Below are 21551 nucleotides of genomic sequence, written 5' to 3' on the forward strand. Positions count from 1 at the left end.
TGGTGTGTCAGTGGGGTCAACTGTGCGATGGGCTCTTCCCTGCAGATTTACACTGAAGGGCTTCACAGCAGGTCACCAGCTCCCAGCAGCTAATTTCATAATGCACCCTGGGCGAGGCTTAAATAATTCAACTGAGCCCAGAGTGAAGGATCTACTTAATCAAAGGCTCTGGGTTTTCAAAGAACAGAGAGAGTAGACCTAGAATACCTTGGTTTACCTCAGCCGCACTTGTATCCATAGGGGACATGTTCCACTCAATTTTTAGAATATGTGAACCCTCCCTCGACCCAAATAAAAACATGGACAAGCGGAGGACTTTCACTTTGACAAAGTTAAAGACATTTACACCACAAACTGATGAGGGAGGAAATATTAAAGGCACAAATGTAGGAAATTAGGTGTTTGATGCTCACATTTTTCCAGCGGAGGACTTTCAAAGCCCCGTTTAATATGTGTACCCCTTGATGTTGAAGTGAAGTCTACGCCCTTGCTTGTACCTTATGGTGAGAAGCTATTTTGTGTGTAGCTGTGCAAAGATCCAAGGAGAATATCATTAAGACTACACGATGCAGCAAAAGTGTCCTGCAAACACCCCTGTTATTACTGCGTAATGTGAAAATCAAACCTGACAATGTTGTAAATCGGCCTGTAATGCTCACAAAAGTGCATTCTCCAGTGAACTTTGATGTGTCCGTATTTGTCCATCTATTTCTCAGCATGGAATGGGTGAAATCTTCTCTGGCTGCAGCCAAAAAAGCAGGCTCCCTTAAAAGCACTATCTTGGTCTTTTGTCCCAGATTGTGTGCGTCATTATCGATTTAAGAGTCGGTCACTTGGCACAGGTGCTCACACTTTGAAATAGCATTTGGTTGAGCTCTGGCAGACTCGGTAGACTCATTCTGTGTCATGATTTTTTCACTTAATTGTCCCCATAAAACACGGAGCCTGCTTTCCTGCTGAGTTGATCACTTGTCATATATCAGTGTGGACAGCGTGCTCTGTCCCCTAATAACACATGCACTCTAATGATGTGAAACACTTTAATTCAGATGCAAGATGTGCTCCTTTGTTATGCCTTTGTAGTGCTGTCATGTTAGCTGCTACTACTGAGGAAGGCTGTTACATGCTTAACATGTTGATATCTAACATGAAAGATCTGTTGAGCCTCAAAGAATCATTCCTTTCTTCCAGTTTGTCGATTAGATCCTGAGACTGATTAATAGCAATTCAGTTACCTCAACCACCCTGCCTGGTATTGTTTTGTAATTCATCCCAGCCCACACATCCTGACTCACTGCATATGTACAAGAGGTTCACAGTCCACTCTGACCCCTATCAAGCTCTGCTATCAGGCCGGTGTATGAGCCATTGATTGGCATTTGTCTGATAGAGGCCTCGTAATGAAGAAGATGATGAGGGGATTATTGATCAGGCTGTAGATATGAAAATCAGGTAGGGAAGGTGGATGTGGAGGTTTTACCTGGATATTAGTATTGACCTGACGGTAATTGGGGGGGTGGAGGCTCACTTGCTGGGCCCATTTAAAGGCGTTAATGAAAAATCAGATGGAGATAGCTCTGGCTTTGATCCCTTTTGCTCTTCTCTCTTGTTAGCAGTTAAAGAGACACTATGCCGACAGTGCCAGCTTTGTATGTTAATTATGTGGGTAGTATATGAAAATGAACTGAGCTAAACTTCCTGCCATCTTACCAGCACTAAGATCTCCCTGCTAATCTTTCTTTTTCAAATCGCAGTTGCTCGAAGTATAGATTGTCCCATTGACACGAAGAGTTTAGATGTGGGTCGAGAAAGAGACACACCCCTCTCTCTGTTTCCTTCTCAAACTCAAACCAAACTTAAACAGTAAAACTAGGCTGTGCTAATCAAATATAAATCAAGATTCTGTCACTGCATTGCCTAGTTCTTGCCTAAAATGTCTTCAGAGACATATTGTAGTGCACTGTTTGACTGTAATATCAGAATTTGTGAACAGGAAGTGGGCACCATGCTGTTTCCTTTATCATAAATATGGAAGAAAAAACTCATGCATTTTTTTAAAAAAAGCAGTGCTGATAAAAAAGAATCAGGACTCTGTTACTGCATTGCGTCTTTCTTGCCTCAAATGCTTTTAGAAACATATTTTAGGTTACTGTTGAACTGTAATTTGATCCAGGCCCTCAGAAAAGCTGCTCAGCCTTGCTTCCAATTTTTCCCTAGGGCCACTCGCGGTATTGCAGGGAAAAAATCCCCTGCAGCCATTAAAGCATTTTCCCTAAAGGCCACCACTGTAAAACTGTTGACAGGACACACGAACTGCTAACAAGGTCAATTATGACTCCTTCTGTTATGAATTTTTGATCCATGGTGGTTTTATATTTGTAAAACTTTCCTCAAGCTTAGAAAAGCGATTTAAAAATCTGTGATGTCATCACAATGTTAAGTCTACGAGCCAAGCATGAACTCGCAGGCGGGGCCAGTGGGAGAAATGATATAGCACATTTTTAATGAGGCGGGACGGTGGTGCAGTGGTTAGCATTACCACCTCACAGCAAGAGGGTTCAAACCCAGGGTGGGGGAGCCCTTCTGTGCAGAGCTTCAGACTTCAGACTTCAGATTGTTTATTGTACCCTTAGGTAAATTCGGTTTGCTCGGACTGAGTTGTTCTCCACTGAGCATATATTGACAGAAAAGCACCTAACAAAACATACTAAACAAAGTGACACAATGCTCGGGCTAAAAGAAAAGACAATCGCCATATATGATAGAAGGTGCGATAGAATAAATATGCGTTCTCCCTGTGTCAGAGTAGGTTTTGTGCGGGTACTCCAGCTTCCTCCCACAGTCCAAAGACATGGTGCCTCTAAATTGATCGTAGGTGCGAGTGGTTGTCTGTTTCGATGTGATAGTCTGGCAACTTGTCCAGGGTGTGCCCTGCCTCTTGCCCAATGTCAGCTGAGACAGGCCCTAAGAGAATCCAACAGGATAAGCAGTTACAGAAAATGAATGAATGAATTTTCAATAGGGCTTTGAGTTTGAATGATGCTACACTTTAGCCAATCATAATGGAGGGGGCGGGGCCGAGACGTGCAGGTGTCCCCAGGAAATGTGTACCTACAGAAACAGCAAGCTCCGCGTCCATGGCGACCGCTCCACCCAAAACGCCGTCTCGTCAACGTGAAAAAAATATTTTTTCCAGCGGATGTCTTAGTTACAACATGATTGAGCTAACTGGAGTAGTTTCATGTCGTATCCGACAACAGGAGGCTTTTAACAGATGACGTCCTGATGTTAGCGCTGCTGCTGCTGTTAGCTGTCCTTGTCAGCTGCAGCCACTGATGCTGTCTAGACATCATGATTTCCCAAAACTGAATAAATACCACACATAGCAACACAAAACTGCTTTGCTAGCTCAATCATGTTGTAACTAAGATATCCGCTGGAAAAAATATTTTTTTCATGGACCGTTTATTGAGTTACTGAGTTACTACAGACACCGCTAACAGGGCTAACAGCTAAAGGTTAGCCCAGCTAATCTACGATAACCATGTTATTAATTACAAAACGTGTACACAGAGATAGTAATGTTTGTTCAACCATTGTGTTGATAGATTTTACAAACATCAGATTAGTCTAAACGGTGATATAGTGACATGAAAAATGTTTTCTACCTGGAAGAATTTGTAAACAACAAGGCGATTCCTTGGGGGCACTGCCGGAAGTGAAGGGGTTGAGCAATCCCCGAGGCCCCTGCACTTCCGTTAGTCGAAAAATTAGGGGCAGTGCCTCCAGAGGTAAAGGAAGAAAAAAAATCCTTTTTTTTGTTTTTAACCGATGGATTTCCAGATTGCCCACCAGAGGGAGATGTTTTTGGCTCGGTGCAGCACAATGCATTCTGTTAGTTGTAGGTTTTCTTCCTCTTTAGCATAAGAGAATGCCACAGCCCTTTTTCTCTGTTTGCTCAGGTCATGTAGCACCCGTTTCAAAAGTATTTGCATCTGCCCACAGCACAGAAAGCCTAGTTTTATGCAAAGACCATCTCTCCAGTACTGAAATGCTTCTTTAAAGATAAGGACTGCTTGGTTATTTTCAGCCCTCTATACACTATATAGGTCATATTTACTTATTGTTGATCCAATTTTACACCACAGTAGTCATGTCTTTCCACGTTTTCTCTCTAAGAATCCATTGTAACACTAAGAGATCTCCACAGCAAACAAAGAGTGGAACTCTCACTGCAGCATTACACACCTGACTAAAGTATGTTCAAGTGGCCGGGGTTCAAGTGCACACACATTAGCATCTTTTGGAAGAGGTCAAGCGCATATGAAGTGTTGAAAAGTGACGGCTGAAAGAGGCCCCCGTCTGTTTTTTGATGAGACAGCCCCCCGGGGATTCAGCAGTGGCATGATGGATATACTGTGACTGGAGATGCTATTATCATCCCTCTGCTACTGACGCCATCCAGACAGTCTGGATCTTTACCTCCTGACACTATCTCTTCTCCTCTCCCCTCCCGAAAAACCATATTGTGATACCGTTTTTGCTTTGCTGCCTGGAACAAAAAGCTAATATTGGTTTTGTTTGTTTGTGTGTCAGTGAGTGTTTTTCCAGCGGCATTTTCAGAATTCATAAACACCCCTGATGTGGCACGTAGCCCCTGAAATCTTAAACAACGGGCTTGATTATGGCTGTGAAAACAAATGCGGTGTTCGCTCGTCTGGCTAACCAGGGATTATCCATGTCCATGTGTAATTTTTTGTCATTTATTCTCTTTCCCCCCCTCTGTACTTAAAAAAAAATGTTTTTGTTTTTGTCTTCATGCGTGGTGCCTTATTACCTGTAAATCCCTGCTGATTTTTCTGACATGAGGCACGTTTCAGAATGAAAATTTGGACCTTTTTTTAAAGCTTTTGGGGATTGTTGTACCCATCAGAGAGTGCATATAAAGTAGCACAGAATCTGTATGTTTCACAAGCATTCAATAAGGGATACATGTTCCCCCTGGAGGGATTAACAAAGCAGCGTTCACTTTTACATGTTTCGAAAGCCGCAGTGTGTTTACTTAAGATTCTTGTGTTTTTTTAATGCCCTGCTTTTTAATGCCCTCAGGTAGCTCATTTCGATGCATTGATTCACTCCGGACATTTACACAGTTATGAGTGTGGATGTAAATGAACAAAACAAAAATCATATCTGCTGCGAGTGTTGCATTGTTTGTATTGTTGAATAATGTGGGTTATACAGATAACAGATGTCCTCCAATTATACTCTCCTAATTACATTTTAATCAGGCTGCATTGTGATTCAGGTTTGTGGCTGAAGCAAACAAAGGGGAAAATACACATCATTTGTATAAATAGCATGCATACATGTATGACATTCTAATTCAGTCCCGCACGTTCCTTTTGTGGGACCATAATTTATATCCTTCTGCAAAAGGGAGTTGATTCAGAACGTGTAACTTTCCTGCTGTGGTGCAGCTCAGAAGTTACATCACACAAGACTCAGTGGCATCCCGGGAAAGTTTTCATAGGGGTGGCCAGATGGGGGCACTGAAAATCTTGGGGTGGCACATCAAAACCGCAAGCCATTAGTGAACTTCAGGAATCTGATCATGCTGTAAGTAAATAGGCCAGCTGAAAACTGTCAGTATGAGAGTCAAGGATACTAATATATTTTGGTCTTTTATTTTATAGTCAATATTACTCATTATCTAATGTGCATAGACTAATACTGCTTATTGATGGGATTTCTCGTTCACTTGTGAGAGCCGGTTCTTTGGCTCTCGTTCACTTTGAAGAGCTGGTTCAAAGATGCGGTTCGTTCGTTTGGGGTTTTTTTTTTGTTGTTGTTTTTTTGTTGTGTGTGTGTGTGGGGGGGTGTTAGTGGGTTCAACGACTAATCGCATTGCTGATTTATCGCATCACGTGATCTGGATATTGTAACGTGGACCCAGAATAGACTCCGCAGATATAAAGTTTGGTGTAGCCATAGCAACACTCTTTATAAACAAGTAGTGATGTGACGTTCATGAATGAGCCGAGTCTTTGAACCGGCTCTTTGAAGTGAACGAGTGAGCGGCTGCACTGTCTTTCTCCCTCACAAACTAGTCTCTCTCAACTTGTTCCTGATCAAATAATCTGAAATTAATGGATACAGAGTAAATTAAAGCAAAAAACAAAGAAATTCGGAACTGGCTCGTTCACTCTAAAGAGCCGGTTCACTCATTCACTTCAAAGAGCCAGTTCAAAGGCTTGGCTCGTTCGCGAACGTCACATCACTAATACTGCTACAGTCAACATTTTGAATTCCACAACAATCCTGTTTAATGTGTCTTTGCATGTTAGGTGATTCATTCTTCTTCAAATAGGCTAGCTGTCCTTTTCTTTAAAAAGACATATACAGCTTTAATTCAAAGGGGTACATTCATTGTAAGAGACAAAAAAAAGCTAAGGAGAGACTCATGGATAACCCTAGAACCCACTTTCATTCACATGTCTTCAAGGGTTCAAGGGACCCCTTTGAAAATGGCACTGCCAGTTATTCCCTCACCACTATTTAGCCTATTTTTGGAGCGTTATTTTGCTCTCTCCCCAACAAGCCAACATGGGTGGTACCAGTTAATGTCCTAGGTCAGTGGTCACTGATGGTCTGGACCCAGACACCGTCCTATATGGGCGTTGTAAAATAGGTTGAGACTAGCCTGAGTGTCAGACTGAAGCTCCCAGAACCTTCAGTTGAGTGGGCGGGGTCTATGGTCTGGAACCAGACTAGGTTGAGACTGTTAAGATGTGAAATAGTTGACAAAGAAAAAGGAAAATTCAAGCTGTTGCTGCAGTTTATTCTATTTTTTCTAAAATTAAGCACTTCATTTTAAGATGCACAATTTTTCTAACACTATTTTATTTATTTTCTCCATTTTTTTTTAAATGCATATCTGTATAGTTCAATGTTAAGTGACAATTAATATTGTCAAAATGTTTTTGAATCATACTTTCTTCATTTGATTTGTCAGTCAGATGTTGATTACTTGCAGACGTTGATACAACTACTACTTCAGTATATATCACACTAAATCATATCACAAGTTAGACATTGTGATGTTCTGGACTTTTGCATTAGGAAATTTTCCCTAACTGGACCTCTTTGAATTTTACTTGAATACCCCTGTCCTAGGTTGTCTGGTTTCACAAGATACCTTCATGCTAGCTTAAAAATTGAGTGCGCCACAACGTCTTAAAAATCCAATTATTTTTGCTAGGGCAATTGCATCAGGGTGGTCATGGCCCCCTGCCTACCCCTCACAGAGGTAGAGCGCGTAGTCCACTAATCAGAAAATCAGTGGTTCAATCCCCTGCTCATCCAGTCTGCATGTTGAAGTATTCTTGAGCAAGATGCTGAAACCCAAATTGCTCTCGGCTGTTCCACCGGTGTGTGACTGTGTTAAAAACTGAGTAGCAGGTGGCACCTTGTACGGTAGCCTTGGCCACCAGTGTATGAATGTGTGTATGAATGAGTGAATGTGACTTGTAGTGTAAAAAGCGCTTTGAGTGGTCAGAAGACTAGAAAGGTGCCATACCATTACCATTTACCTTGGGGGCGCAACTGATAAGACTTTTGCGATTTGCAATTGCTGACGGCCAACTGCTCACATTCAGCTGTCTTGATTTACACATCACACACCGACAACACGACACAAAATATAAGCGCAATCACACATCAGTCCATGTTACTGATTAATTACAACTGAACCCCATCACTGATTAAAAGTCTCAGCCCTGCTCACATCAGTCCAACACAAGTCACTTGGCCCGAGGATACAAAACACACACTCCTAGTCCACACTACACACATCAACCCCAAGCTCAGCACTGATAGATGGCAACAGGCGCTATTAAAATTTAAGTTTGAAGGCTGTTTGAGTGGCTGTGGACAAAAATGCGAGTGTGCATCTCTTTGTGTGTGTTTCCTCTCATCTCCTCCTCTTCAGCTATGTCGTGTATTAAAACGGGAACCTATTACTAATGCGGTGAAAGGGCCAGTGAGCGAACAAGTGTGCAGTGATGGAGGTGGGGAAAGCTAGGAGAGGGTGAGCCATTTAGCACTGCTATACTAATGGCTCAGGCTGCACGCTGAAGGTGATAATGGATGTGGCAGTATTTGGTGCAAACTGTTTAACTGTGGGTGTGCATATGAGTGCATGTATGTGTGTGCGATTTGCATAATTTCCATTCTTGCATGTGGAGAACTGTCTTTTATTTGGTTTAATACTCTATTAATACTTTCTGCACTCAGCTAGCAGTTCTAACACGCCTTACACGCTTATAATAACTGGCCATTTTCTTTCTGTCTTCACAGCTCAGAACTGCAGTTACACACTACACAGTCCCAATGGGACGATAGAGAGCCCAGGCTATCCTTACGGTTATCCTAACTATGCCAACTGTACATGGGTGATCGTGGCGGCGGAGCACAACCGGATACAGCTGGTGTTTCAAGGCTTCGCCCTCGAGGAGGACTTTGACATCTTGTCTGTATATGACGGGCCACCCAGCCCGGGGAACCTGCGGACGAGGTAAAGACTGCCTTCTTTTTTTTTTTTTTTTTTTTTTTTGCGCATGTGTATGTTGATTTTTTTTTGTAGTATATCAAGGTTTCTTTTTTTAAATCAGATTGCTGACATATGTATGTATATGTAATGAAATTTTTCTTAAAATATGTAGTCAACAATTTGACATATGAAGGATATTTCGGTAACACTTTACTTGAAGGTATCTACATAAGGGTGACATGACACTGTCATAACTATGACATGAACCTGTCATGAACATTATGTACATGTCATAAACGTTTATGACTGCTGTCATTTAGTGTCATTTGTTTTTTGTAATGACAAGTTGACATTGTTTGGGTTGTCTTGATTATGACAACTTGACATTAATTAATGTGACATTACCAGAAGTTGTCTTTGTCATGACAAGTTGACATTAAATTTGTTTGGGATGTCCTTATAATGACAAGTTGACATTAACATAAAGACATCTTCTGGTAATGTCATCCTGGTTAATGTCAAGTTGTCATTATAAGAACATCCCAAACAAATGTGATGTCAACTTGTCATGATAAAGACAACTTCTGGTAATGTCACTTTAATTAATGTCAAGACAACCCAAACAATGTCAACTTGTCATTACAAAAAACGAATGACACTTAATGACAGCAGTCATAAACGTTTATGACATGTATATAATGTTTATGACAAGTTCATGACAGTGTCATATAGATGCCTTCAAGTAAAGTGTTACCAATATTTCTAATGTGCTCAAATGGCAGTTAAAGGATTTTTATTTTATTGGCGCAAAGGGTTGTGCACAAAGTCAAGGTTGTGACATACTGTACACACATTGGAGTAGACAGAATATGGAATACAGACAAAAATAAATGAATAAATAAATAGATAAATAATATAGAAATTAGATATAACCATATTCTTGCTGTTGTAAATTAGCAAACAAGGTGTTACTACAAAGGCTGGTTATATAGGGCATGTGTGTATGTGTATGAGGGTTCATATTTGTATCTGATGAAGAGTATAATAGTAATACTACTAATAATTTAATAATAATAATATTTTTTCTTTTGTTTCTGGTGATCAGAAAGGTATGCTCGTGTGTGCTAACGGTTACGTATGTATGACAGTAACAGGTAGCTCGCTGACTGTCCTAATTAATCTCATCTAGCTGTCATATGGTAGCTAGAAGAGGCCCCACTTAGGCTACTTTGGGGCAGTGGCGGTGCACTGTAGGTAGGTTTAAGGGGGTTTACTTGTCTTGCAAAATCATCATGAGTCCCTTTTCCAAAAGGGGGGCCCCAAACATTTGTCTGGTTTGCCTCTGCCGACGATTTGCCCCTGGCAATTAAGTATTCTGTTTCAAAGCTAGAGAAATGCCACATTTTTAAGGTTTTAGTTCAATACCCTGCTGCTGAATTATTTAATCTCAGAGGACCTTCTTTTTCATAATGATCCCAAAGATCAAAAAGAAGAGAGTCTCATCTTTTGAAACACATCCTGTCTACATGTTCCTACAACTTTCTGTAGTACTCGCAGTCCATGAAAGTTCTACAGTACATAGTGCTGGTATCCCATAGGCGGAACAGTTTTGGGGTAAACGGCTGAGATCAGACAATCAGACAGGTTTAAAAACAAAGCCCTCGGGTTAGTCAAACTTTTGTGGAGGAGAAAACATTATTTTTCTGAGTGTCTGTTGTAAACATTCATCACACTAAACAAACTCACCGCTTCAACTTTGAGCTATATTTACCGTAGTTGTCTGTGAATACAGTTTGTGCGAATTATTGACATCTCAGGTTCACTCTGTTTTGGTTTTATTTCCGTTTAAAGTGAAAGCTAATCTGACTCCTAAACTGCTGTTTACGACCAGCCTGTTCGCCTGACTACTTGCCTCTGGCACCATCACATTTTGTTGTAGCGATGTTATTGTTCTCATCAATTACTGTAGTGAGTACAACGTTATTGTTACCAATAAAGCAGATTGCCAAAACCATTACATTAAGACCCAAGCTGTATCAAAATAAAAATGTCCTTTGTGGAGTTACTCAGACTTGGTGTTGATGAAGGCAGCGGAGTGGAACCTGGAAAACTGGCAAAACTATAATCAAGACTGTCGTCAGTGATGCATTCAGAAGCAGTGGATCCTTTGGTGACTAACACAAGACTGACTCTGTGGACGCTGTGACAGCATCCAAGGTTATTCACTGTGATTCTGGGTACATTCTGTGCTCCGGAGCTACTAGCAAAATAAAATGAAGCTCACTTGGGTGTGAAAACTCAAACAAACAATTTCTGAATCAACAGTCTCATCCTCCCCGTCCAACCGTCAATTTACCAGCCTCAGAGAGGGCTGCCCTGTGCTAACATCGCACAGCCGAAATATTCGCTCCTCGCTCAGTTTCATGCTCACTAAAGTTTACACATTTTCAACCCCATTCAGGATCTTACAAATAAATATTGTTAGGCCGAATTGCCATCTACAGAGCCAGACTTCTGTTTGTAATAGCTGCAGATATAAGATACGGCCTCAGAGCTGCTTTTCACTGATGCCTTTGTGTGTTTCGGGATATTATTGCTCGCAGCCTCGTATCTGTCAGACCTCTTGGCAGTCCCTCGCTTACAGGCTAACTTAATTAGCAACTCCATCTGATCAGTTGAAGCTACACCAAAGCTGCTTTTAATTCCTGTCACCTTCTGGAATGAGCTTGGCCTCGCAAATACTTTAAAGCATATGTTATGCGAGCCCTCCAGAGACAGATGAGAGAAATATTCTTAAGGGCTTTTGTTATTGACACTGTTTTGAGCCGCTCCCCGTCGATTCCTCTCCGCCTCTCCCTCTCTCCCTCACCTCTTCTCTGCCCCCTCCCCTCGCCGTGTCTCTCATTCTGTGCCAGTGGTGCCTTCACTGCATCTCCCTGCAGAAAGCGAATGAAAGAGAAGAAAATCCATTATGGATTTGTGTTGCGCTGCTCTCCTCAGCCTTTCTCCTGTTTGGACCTCTGGGCTCTGTTGTATATTGATGCTCCAGCGGGATGGGGGGGAAAGCGTTCCACTCTCTCTCTGTAAGCGCTTTGAAAATAAGTGAGGGGAAAGAAAATGAGTTTGAAAAAAGGGAGGAAAGGGGTGGTGAGAGAAGAGATAAAAATACAGAAAGGATGAGAGATGGAGAAACAGTAGGATTGCTCGTGAGTTTGTAGGGAACACAGATCTTCTTTAGATTCTGAATCTGACCAGAGTTCCTCTCTTTTCAAAGACGGCTTTTTTTTTTGTCTTTATCTATGAGTGAGCTTGGGAGCAGCTCTCAGCAGTCTGCCGGGACATGCATGTATATTTACATTCACACCCCCCACCTACACCACACACACACACACACACACGCTCTTAAGCACGTTTTTCATACACATACAAAGATGCACATCCGATAATTCATCCCTCCTTTTGCTCTCATATCCCGCTCATGTCAAAAGTAATTTTCTTTCCATCTCTCTTGCTCCTCTTCCTCCAGTTTCTCCCCACCTCCCCTCATTTCCTCCTCACCTTTTTTTTTAATGTTTTATCTCCTCTGCCTGTTCTCCATTTTGTGTCCTGCGCACTGTGTTTGCTGAGTTTGATCAGCCTTTCATGTGTACCGCGCTATAGGTTGTAGAGTTCAGGATATTTCGTTTAATCTCAAGTCGTCATCAAAAATGAATGTTTTGCCTCTCGTCACGTTCAAACGATCAGCTTTGATTTCTCTTTCAAAGAAGTCACTTTTCTTTAGATTTGTTTATTTATCCATTCATTTATTCCTCGCTGTCAAAGCTGAGAAAATTGTTGTTATCAGCTGGCTTACAAATCAGCTCAGCTATATACTATAAGTGCTCCAGCTCCTATCCATAGGCCATATGCACCCTGGTGTGTGTTTGTGAATGTGTGTGTGTGCTCCTGCAGCAGTTGCTTTATGAGTCACAGTCACTCCTTAGGAAATGCATATATGAGTCAGGCTGTTGCTGCAGCATTTCATTAAACTGACGATCCCGGGTGACACCTGGGAAGCGGAGAGAAAAATTTGACGGAAGTTTCATTTGTTTGAAATGGAAAAACAGAAAAAGTATATGCAATGCTGTATGTCCTGAACTGCAGACTCAAGCTTCTGTCTGTATTTGATTGCTGTTACAGCTGTAATTAAGCAGAGCATTTGTTTCTTTAGAGGTTGTGTGGTAATAAAGTGGTTAAGTGCATCTTGTTAAACTGCAGCAAAACTAAGCCCAAAGTTAAATAAGTTTTGCTGACTGAAGTAGCTCAAACATCTGTGTAAAGAAAATCCTATCCACCTATTTGTAATATCAAATAAAGTGACTTTATTGCACCAACATTAGCATGTCAACATTTTTTCTGTTTGTAGTTAGTTTAAGGAAATGTTTTCAATACACACAATTTGTGTTGATGTGAAATTAAACCTCAAAAAGGCAATCTGGATCACTCAGACAAAGGACAAAGCAGGTTGTGAAGAACCATACCACTTATTTTACTTACTTTAGCTCATTCATTAGCATTGATATAGCAGCAAACGATATTTGCTTTGTAAAAAAAATACTGGAGTAATGGCATCCTAAGCAGAGAAGTCTTGACCTCTGTGTGTTTTACAATCCAAGTTGTTCTGTTCTTTGTTGTGGTAGACGGTCCAACAGCATGTGGGTGTCTCCCGCTGATTAGCGAATCAGTATCATACTGCACTGCACTTGTGCAAGGTTAGCCCTGATAGCACTGGTGCCGGTGTGAGCATCATTTGAGGTGTTAGTACCTCTAGCTAGAAGCTGTTTCAGGCAGCTCCACGTTGAGAGCCATGCACAGACAACCTTTGAATCATAGATAGACTCTGAGCATTGTATAAAGCTCCTGTACAGAAATAGTTTGACAGCTTGGGAAAAAATAGTCTTTACTTCTCTCTGAGAGTTAGATGACATCAACATCAATCTCACCTATGTAAATTTAGTACAGAGAGGGAGACAGGACGCGGTCATAACAACTGGAAGCAGGGTTAAAGAGCTATAGCAAGTTTGTCTACGAAGACCAGAACGTTGTATCTCGTAGCCTCATAACTTGTAGTTTTATTGTGAGTTAAGTACTTGGACTACAGTTTGTTCTACAACAGAATTCAATGAAGTTGTGCACTGTGCCGGGCTCTTGTTACACCACATAACTGACGCTAAAGGCACAAATGTGTGTGTTTTTGTGTCATATGTTTGCAGAATCCGTAAGTGACGGGAAAAGATTTGGTATTGGAAGGGTTCTGGTTTGGTAGTCCAAGTTGTGTTGATCAATCGTGTTTGAACCACAGGCAACCAGTCTACGTGGAGAGGCAGAACCCATTGGCCGAAAAACAATCTTGAAACCCATCAGCTGTAGTCTGATAGCCAAAGTCCAGATCGGCCTGAAATATTGGCTCTTGCCCCCAGAGGCTTATTGTCGTCAGACGATAGCCGATACGTTTCGAGACTGGAGAGGTGTTGGTAGGCGAACCTTTGATGGAGCCAGGCCAGCTGTGTCCCCTGCTTCCAGTCTTTACACTAAGCTAGGCTAAAAACATCCTGACTCCAGCTCTATACTCACATAAGTCAAGAACATAAGATCGATATGGATCCTCTCATCTAACTCTCACAAGGTGGCATATAAAGGTACATTTCAAAAATATATAACTACTTCTTTAACAAACCTGACTGACAATATTCTCTCTTTTATACGTCCATCTATTGTAAGAGGATATCAAATCAGCTTGGTATGACTTGATATTAGCTCAAGATATATCATCCTTCCCAGTATTGCCACGTTTATTTTGTTGTTACACAACCGTCAAGTGATATCACAGCAAGATGAAAGTGATCTATAAACTTCTCATGTTGCATACCCTTTCTTCAGAGTCAGACCTTGAGTTTCATGTTATCCTTTTCACAATAGCCGTGTAATTGCTTAGAGTTTGTCCACGGAGAACGATCTTACAACAGCATAGCTTTTGAATGTGACGCTTGGCGGCATCTGACCCTTAACTCACTGATGGAGAAGTATCCTTGAATGCATCAGTTGAATGGACCGTTATCAGAGTGTTTCACCACATGACAATAGCACAACCTTAGAAGATGAAATTGGCAATGTGATGGAGGCGACTGAATATAGTCTCTGCAAATTGATTTGCACACACGAGTGAAAACTGGAGTCAGAAAATAAATCTAAATAATTGTGGCATCTTTACAAAAATGGTCAGCAAAGCGTGCCTGAATTGTAGTTTCTAATTGTGGTTGAAAAGTCCCTGGTATGGTCATAAAATATTGCCCAATTCAACCTTTAAAATCTCCTTCCTACAATTTCCCCATCTGTTGTTAAATTGTTAGTGTTAGCAGTAATTAGTTACATATCAATAATGCTGTAAAATGACAACTTTAATAATAATGTGGTCATTTTTCTCCAGTAAAATGACGATGTGATGGAACGTCCACTTAGAGACCAGTAACCCTAGTGTCCAGGGTTAAAGAGAGCCCATGGCATTGTAGCATAGTAGTCAGACAGACCCTCCCATGACTAAAGCAACAGCCAAATTGACCTCAGGCGAGACACTGAACCTCCACCAGCTCACTCACTGTCGCTCTGTACAAGAGCACACACTTCTGACTGGTAAAAAGCAATCTTTTTTTACACTTTGTGTCACATTTCACCTTGTAACTGCCAATTGGGAAACACTGAGTACATTTCATCAAAGGGAAAAGCTATTGGGGTGTGAGAAGGCATCTCTCCCCACATGCCTTCCTCTTAGTGATGGAGTGATGGAACGGAGGGACTTAAGGCCCGGCAGTCTGGCAGGGGCGGGGAAGTGAGAGGGGGAGGAGGAGGTGTGGAAGGGACAGATTTTCAGCCTGCGGGCTCGATAGGACCTAAATAAGGAGCACTAGTGCATGGTGCTGGGAGTGGCATTAACACTACAGTCAGCCCTCAGTGCTGTGAGGTTGGGGTGTCACAATCTGAGTGTGTGTGTGTGTGTGTGGGTGGAGGAGGAAGAGGGAGAAGCAGCGTATGTGTGCTCAGACTTGCTTACAAAGGGGGATCTAGGCTAGTGTGCAGCCCATCCCAGAGAGCTGATTCAGTGTCAACAAAATCAAGGTTTATTGGAATACAGATAAAATGAACACCACACTCACAAACACACAGGCAGACACACACTTTTAAGCACGGCGTAAACGGCGATGGGCTGGAAAACTGTAATTTTTCAGACACAGAAGGTCTCAGAGACATTGCTGCTTTTTGGCAAGCACTTGAGAGCACGAGTGCTTGTACAGTACATGCATGAGAGGAGAAAAATATTATTAACTTGCTTTCATATTGCTTCTGCTTGTAGTTCAAAGTTTTTGATTTGAGCTGTGTAAATATCCTATCGACAAAACAAGCACTGAAAGCATTCTGTGAAGGAATACTCCTAAATTTTTTGGAAGATTGGCTGATTGGCCAGTTATCCTTAGACACTGAAATGAGGCTTAGATGATAGTCGATTGTCGGAAAGTAAGTTGAAAACAATTTAGAATATTGTTTCAGAAATCCATCTGGTTACAGCTCTGAAACATGAGGATTTGCCATTTTCTCTTTTTTACATAATGTAAATTGCTTTCCTTTTGATTTTGGGCTTACGCCTATTTGAAGATATTTCACTTTGTGCTCTTGGAAATTGAGATGTAAGGTTGTTTCTCATTTTCTGTATAGATAAAGGATGAACTAGAAAAGATCTCCGTTGAGTGTGTCAGGGAGCATGTGGATGGGAACAGGAAGTGCAGGACAGACTGTGTGTCCAGTGTGTATGCATGACAGCAGAAGAAACCACAATTGCTTACCTTGGGGTGCAAATCTGGACAGCAACACTTCCTAAACACCAGCAATGTTAACATCCATTGCTGGGTGAAAATGCCAACAAAAGAATCCGCCAACACCGACATGACCACCATGTTTGTTTTCCCTAATAGAAGCAAGAATCCAAATTGAAGCAGCTGCTGATTACTTGCAGCACCGACCAGCAGGTTAAGAGTTGTGAAGAGTCCTGAAGCATACGGTCATAAATGTACAAAAAACATATTAGGCTGACGGGTCCAGTAGTATGTGAGATTAGCTGTGAAGTTTTGAATAACACTGACATATTCACCTTTTCGGTTGCTCATAACACATCCTGCAGATATGGAGCAACAACATTAGCATTCATTTTGAGTCATGCTTGACTCTACATAATGAATGTAATGTAAATCAGCTTGTTGGTGACTTTGTTTGTTTGCTGTTTGGTGCTGGGCCAGTAGCATACAGTCAGTTTTTCGAGGTTTTCGGCCAAAAACAACTGCCTATCACACCCGTTAATGACACTAATTAGAGCTAAGAGGCCGAACCAAACCAAAATAATGAGCTGAAAGATGCCAGAAAAGCCTGGGTTATAATGTGGGTTATAATTCTCTGTGGGTGTTTTGCTACGAGTGACACCTTTCACATCACACATAAGCATCCGATCTGTTGTTCAGTGTTAGATATTGTTAGTTGCAGCTGTGCACCAAAAACTATATTCAGTATGTGTCCACAGATCATTTACTTCTCACTCAAACTGCAAACACTTTGTAGAAACAAACAATTACTGTGGATGCACTGTATTTTTTTCTATCAAATTTCTTCCAAATGACACCAGCTGCGTACATAAAAAGAGATGGTTGTGTATTATTTAAAGGCTCTATGTATGAGATTTGAGCACTGGTATAGCAGCAAACCACTATTTGCTATGTAAAGATGTAGCAGAGCATCCTGAGCCGAGGCGCCTCACCCTATCCGCCCTCGCCCATGCCCTCAATTATGCTCTCCATTACCCCACCCCCACCCCAAGGTAGCCCTGGCATTAACACTATTAACACTATTAACTCACTTTAGCACTGTTGCTGTTGTTACCCCTGTGAGCACCGCTATTTCAGCTCCAAGTTTGCTTGTGACATCAGCGGTCCCAGCTCTGACTCTGAATATCCTCTGTAGCACCTTTGATATTCTTTAACGTTTGTATTTAGCTTCAGATCTGCCACCGTTTCTTATTTGATCGCCTTCAAGTTAAGGTAATACTGGTCACTTGTGAAGGGATCAAAGCTCGTATTAATTCAATCTCCTGTTTCTCCCAGCATTTGATGCGTTAGTCGGCATCCATGTCCCAAGCGTGAGCGAGCACAGTGTTGGTCAATGAGTCAAGCTTGTAAGGAGCCAGCGTCTGCGGGTGAGAGTGAGAGCGGGTGATGTTCAGTGGCACTTCCTTCCTGAGCACATTCCGCAGCAGTAATTCTTTGTCAGTGACGGCCTTGGCCATCAATCTCTCAAAACACATACTCTGAGAAATGACTCCAGAGAGCAAACACTGTGATGAACACATGTTCGGTGTGTGTTTGCATGCACACGTTTTTTCTCGACCTGCACGTGCTCATATACAGAGTACATATCCAAATGGGGAGGAGGAGTGTTTGACTGTGTATGTGTGTGAGAGAGAGAATTATGTCTTCAAGGCTGCGTGATTTTATTTGTTTGTGCTGCTCATGATTGAGCGTCGTATTCAACAGCATACACACGTGTACATGCACTCAGTGTAGGTATATGTATAGAATTTTTTCAAACACAACCCAAGACATGTGCATACAGATGCATTTGTACAACCACACACACACACACACACTCACACCCACACACACAGTAGGATTTATGGTTCCTTATGGAACTTATGGAGTCCGGGCTGTTAATGGAGAGACTGCCACTTATCAACGCCAGCTTTAACGACAGTCTGCTAAAAACAGGAGGAAGAGTGATAGTTTGTTTTTCATCATCTCATGCTGGGAAAAAGTGAAACGCTGTGGAGATTTATGCCACCAGCTCACCTGTGAGGCAGAATTATTAGGCCCTGTAACCCCAGATTAGAGAAATAATCAACTAGATGGCTGTGAATTTATATCCTACATCCTGTGTGTTACTCATTGTGTGTATTGCTTATTGACATTCCTCCATCCCCGGGCCTATCAATGTTTTTAACAGGATACACTTCAGCAGCGGCATGAAATGAAATGTTTCCCTGCCGAGTTAAAAGATTGAATATGCAGCGCTCCCTTCAAAAAGATGTCATTTTTAGCCCTTCTGTGCTGTGTGTCACACTTGAGTCAAAGGAATGCGCCAAATTTTGTGGAGGCCAGCCTGTTGAGCTGTTTAAACCTTCAGGGATGAAAAACATAATCACTAAAAATAGAGGTATAATTTTGCCCATGTGGTGTTCCCTGCTCATATTTTAGACAATATTTGTTTCAAAAAATAACTCCATATTTATTCTTTTTGTCCTTGTACAGCCCCAGTTAATGAAATATTATATGTGACTGTTGAAGAGCAACATGTTAAAAGGGAGAACTGGAATTATGTTCTTTTCCATAAAACTAGAGTCTGTCTATGCAGTAGAAAGCCTCAAATACTTTTGAAATTAGTGCTACATGATCAGAGAAAGCAGAGAAAAAGAGCTGTAGCAATCCTTTTTGCTCAAAAGGAAAAAATCTGCAACTACCAGAATGCATTGCACCATACCAAATCAACAAAGCTAAGGCAAGCCTGTCTGTTCTGACAGAGGAAACAATATGGTGGCCGGCTGGTTACAGTCTGAAATTGCAGTAACAGAATGCTAGTTCATATTTTATCAGCACTGCCCGGACTTACAGTTTTTACAATACAGGAAACAGTATGGCACCCACTTCCTGTTTACAGATTCTCATGTTACAGCCAAACAGTGCACTAAAATATGTTTCTGGAGACATTTTATGACAGAAATAGGCAATGCAGTAACATAATCTTGGTTTATATTTAATCACCACTGCCTAGTTTTACAGTTTATAATTTTGAGTTTGACAGAGAAAGGAGCTGGTGTCTCTCTCGATTCACTTCTACACTCTTTGTGTCCATCATGGCGGGCATATGTAAATGTGGAAGTGCAATCTGTAGTTCAAGCAACAGCTCTAGAGCTAGCGAAAATCTGCCAGATGACGCAAAACATGTCATTTTTGAGGTGGATTTGATCTGGGAGGTGGTCAAGGAGAGCTGGGTACTGGTAAGCTGGAGGGAAGTTTACCACAGTTCATTCACTCATACTCCCCACATTGTTATGATAGAAAGCTGGTTGAAAATCAAAACAGTATCCCTTTAAATAATCTTAGTTATCTTAGCCACAGTTCTAGCTCAACTTAAACTTGCCATTTAATTTGACTACTGTTGATGTACAAAGAAGAAGCCTGATGAAGACCTAATAGGGTCGAAAGCTTGCAGCTTTGAACCAAATAAAAGCAGGAGCTTAAACTCAGTGTGCGGACACTTTACTTCTTTTTTGACTACTGTTGATATCCCAGTATACAAGCATCGGAGGACAATCGATTTATTGACCAAAATATGTCTGACTCCGCTGTGATAGGTGGTGATATGCCCCCTTTCATCTTGCTATTATTGGACCTTTTTCCAGTTGACCTATTACATCACAGACCGGATAATCACTATTCTGTGTTTTCCTCACATCTATCTATTTTGAAATATTTAACTCTTTCGGCTGACACAGCATGAACTGTCCAAAACTGCACGGCTCTGGATGTAGATTTCACCATGTTGTTACCAGCTTCTACGTCTGTTGCGCATTTAATGCTATTCAACTTTCGTGTCAAAGCCTGGGACATAAACTGTGGCGCATGTGCACAGTGCCTCGGCCAGTTTGGGTCTGATTGACTCTACATGCAGGAGTTCGACTCCCAATCACATTATCTAGGTGTGTTAGTCTGGCTTTGAGAAATTCAATTTAGTATAATTTCAGTCAGACTAACGTGTACATGTTTTTTAAAAGTCTGGTTTTAGGTGGACTAACAATAAAGCAATTACCTCTAATGCCATGTAAATGCACTGACTGTTGTCTTGACTACGGAGGACTGCTTTTGTTAGAAAGTGATTAACTATGGGTAAGAGAGCAGCAGAGATTGCTGCCCATGCCAGCACATTAGGATGCTCAGGTGAAATGTTCCAAAATTAGACTTGGCCAGATCAGATATAGTGTGTTAATGATGTCTTATTTCGAAAATGTTGTGATATATCATATAATAAATGTTGGCAACTTTACACAGCTCAAATTAAACATTCATCATTAGTCATTGGTTTGCTAATGATGACCTTGTGTTGACTGATGCAAGTGTTATCCAAATACTCCTGTATACAGTACTTGTAGTAATTGGTTGAACCTGACAGGTATTCTGTGTACAGAGCAATAGCACACAATACGACAGCAACTAAGACAATGCCACAAATTTCATGATATAAATTGATAAACACCACCTAACAAAGGGATGGTGGGAGGCGGATGTTATGCTTTTCTCACTGCGGGGAATTCACTTTGTTGATTTGCATGACAACTTATGCAAATCACGTCAGTCACGATTTTGCAGTTGCAACACCTAAGGCACAGTGCAACTCGCGAGTGCGCATGTGCAGCAGTTTTAACAAGTGCAGCATGTCTTGGTTTAAGCATTGTGGAAGAAGAGGAGGAAAGTGGGAAGAAGCATTGTCATGGATTTTTCACTGCTTGCTTGACTTCTCTTTGTTTCCAGTTATTTGGTATTGATCAGGCTGTGAAAAAGAGTGTAATTTTCAATGATGACTATAAACTTGACAATCTATAATTTTTGTGAAAGGGGGCAATATTTAAATAAAAACAGTCTGCTGTTTCGCGCTTGCACAAATTGCACAGTAGCAACCGTTTTTCCTGAAACTGTGTCACAGGAACACTCCAATTTTTCACAATTTGGTAGAGGAAGACCGTGAACGTGGGTGAAATTAAAAAATATGTTTATTTTATTTTATTTTAGTTATTGTGCCCTACCTTTACTACATTTAAGGAGAAAGCTACTTGATTGAGTCGTCAGTATTTGATCAGTATTTGACGACTTGGAAA

The 21551-nt window shown here is 41.3% G+C and overlaps 1 protein-coding gene across 1 annotated transcript in view; it reads left to right on the plus strand.

Moving 5' to 3' along the window:
- Positions 1–21551, plus strand: part of csmd2 (CUB and Sushi multiple domains 2) — a 289863-nt gene that overhangs the window by 18040 nt on the left and 250272 nt on the right. The window contains exon 2 of the mRNA XM_033636937.2: positions 8359–8575. Coding sequence (XP_033492828.1) covers positions 8359–8575 — 217 coding nt within the window. The remainder of the gene's footprint in view (positions 1–8358; positions 8576–21551) is intronic.

The sequence above is a fragment of the Epinephelus lanceolatus genome, chromosome 16, assembly GCF_041903045.1.
Source record: "Epinephelus lanceolatus isolate andai-2023 chromosome 16, ASM4190304v1, whole genome shotgun sequence".
NCBI classification, from domain to species: Eukaryota; Metazoa; Chordata; class Actinopteri; order Perciformes; family Serranidae; genus Epinephelus; species Epinephelus lanceolatus.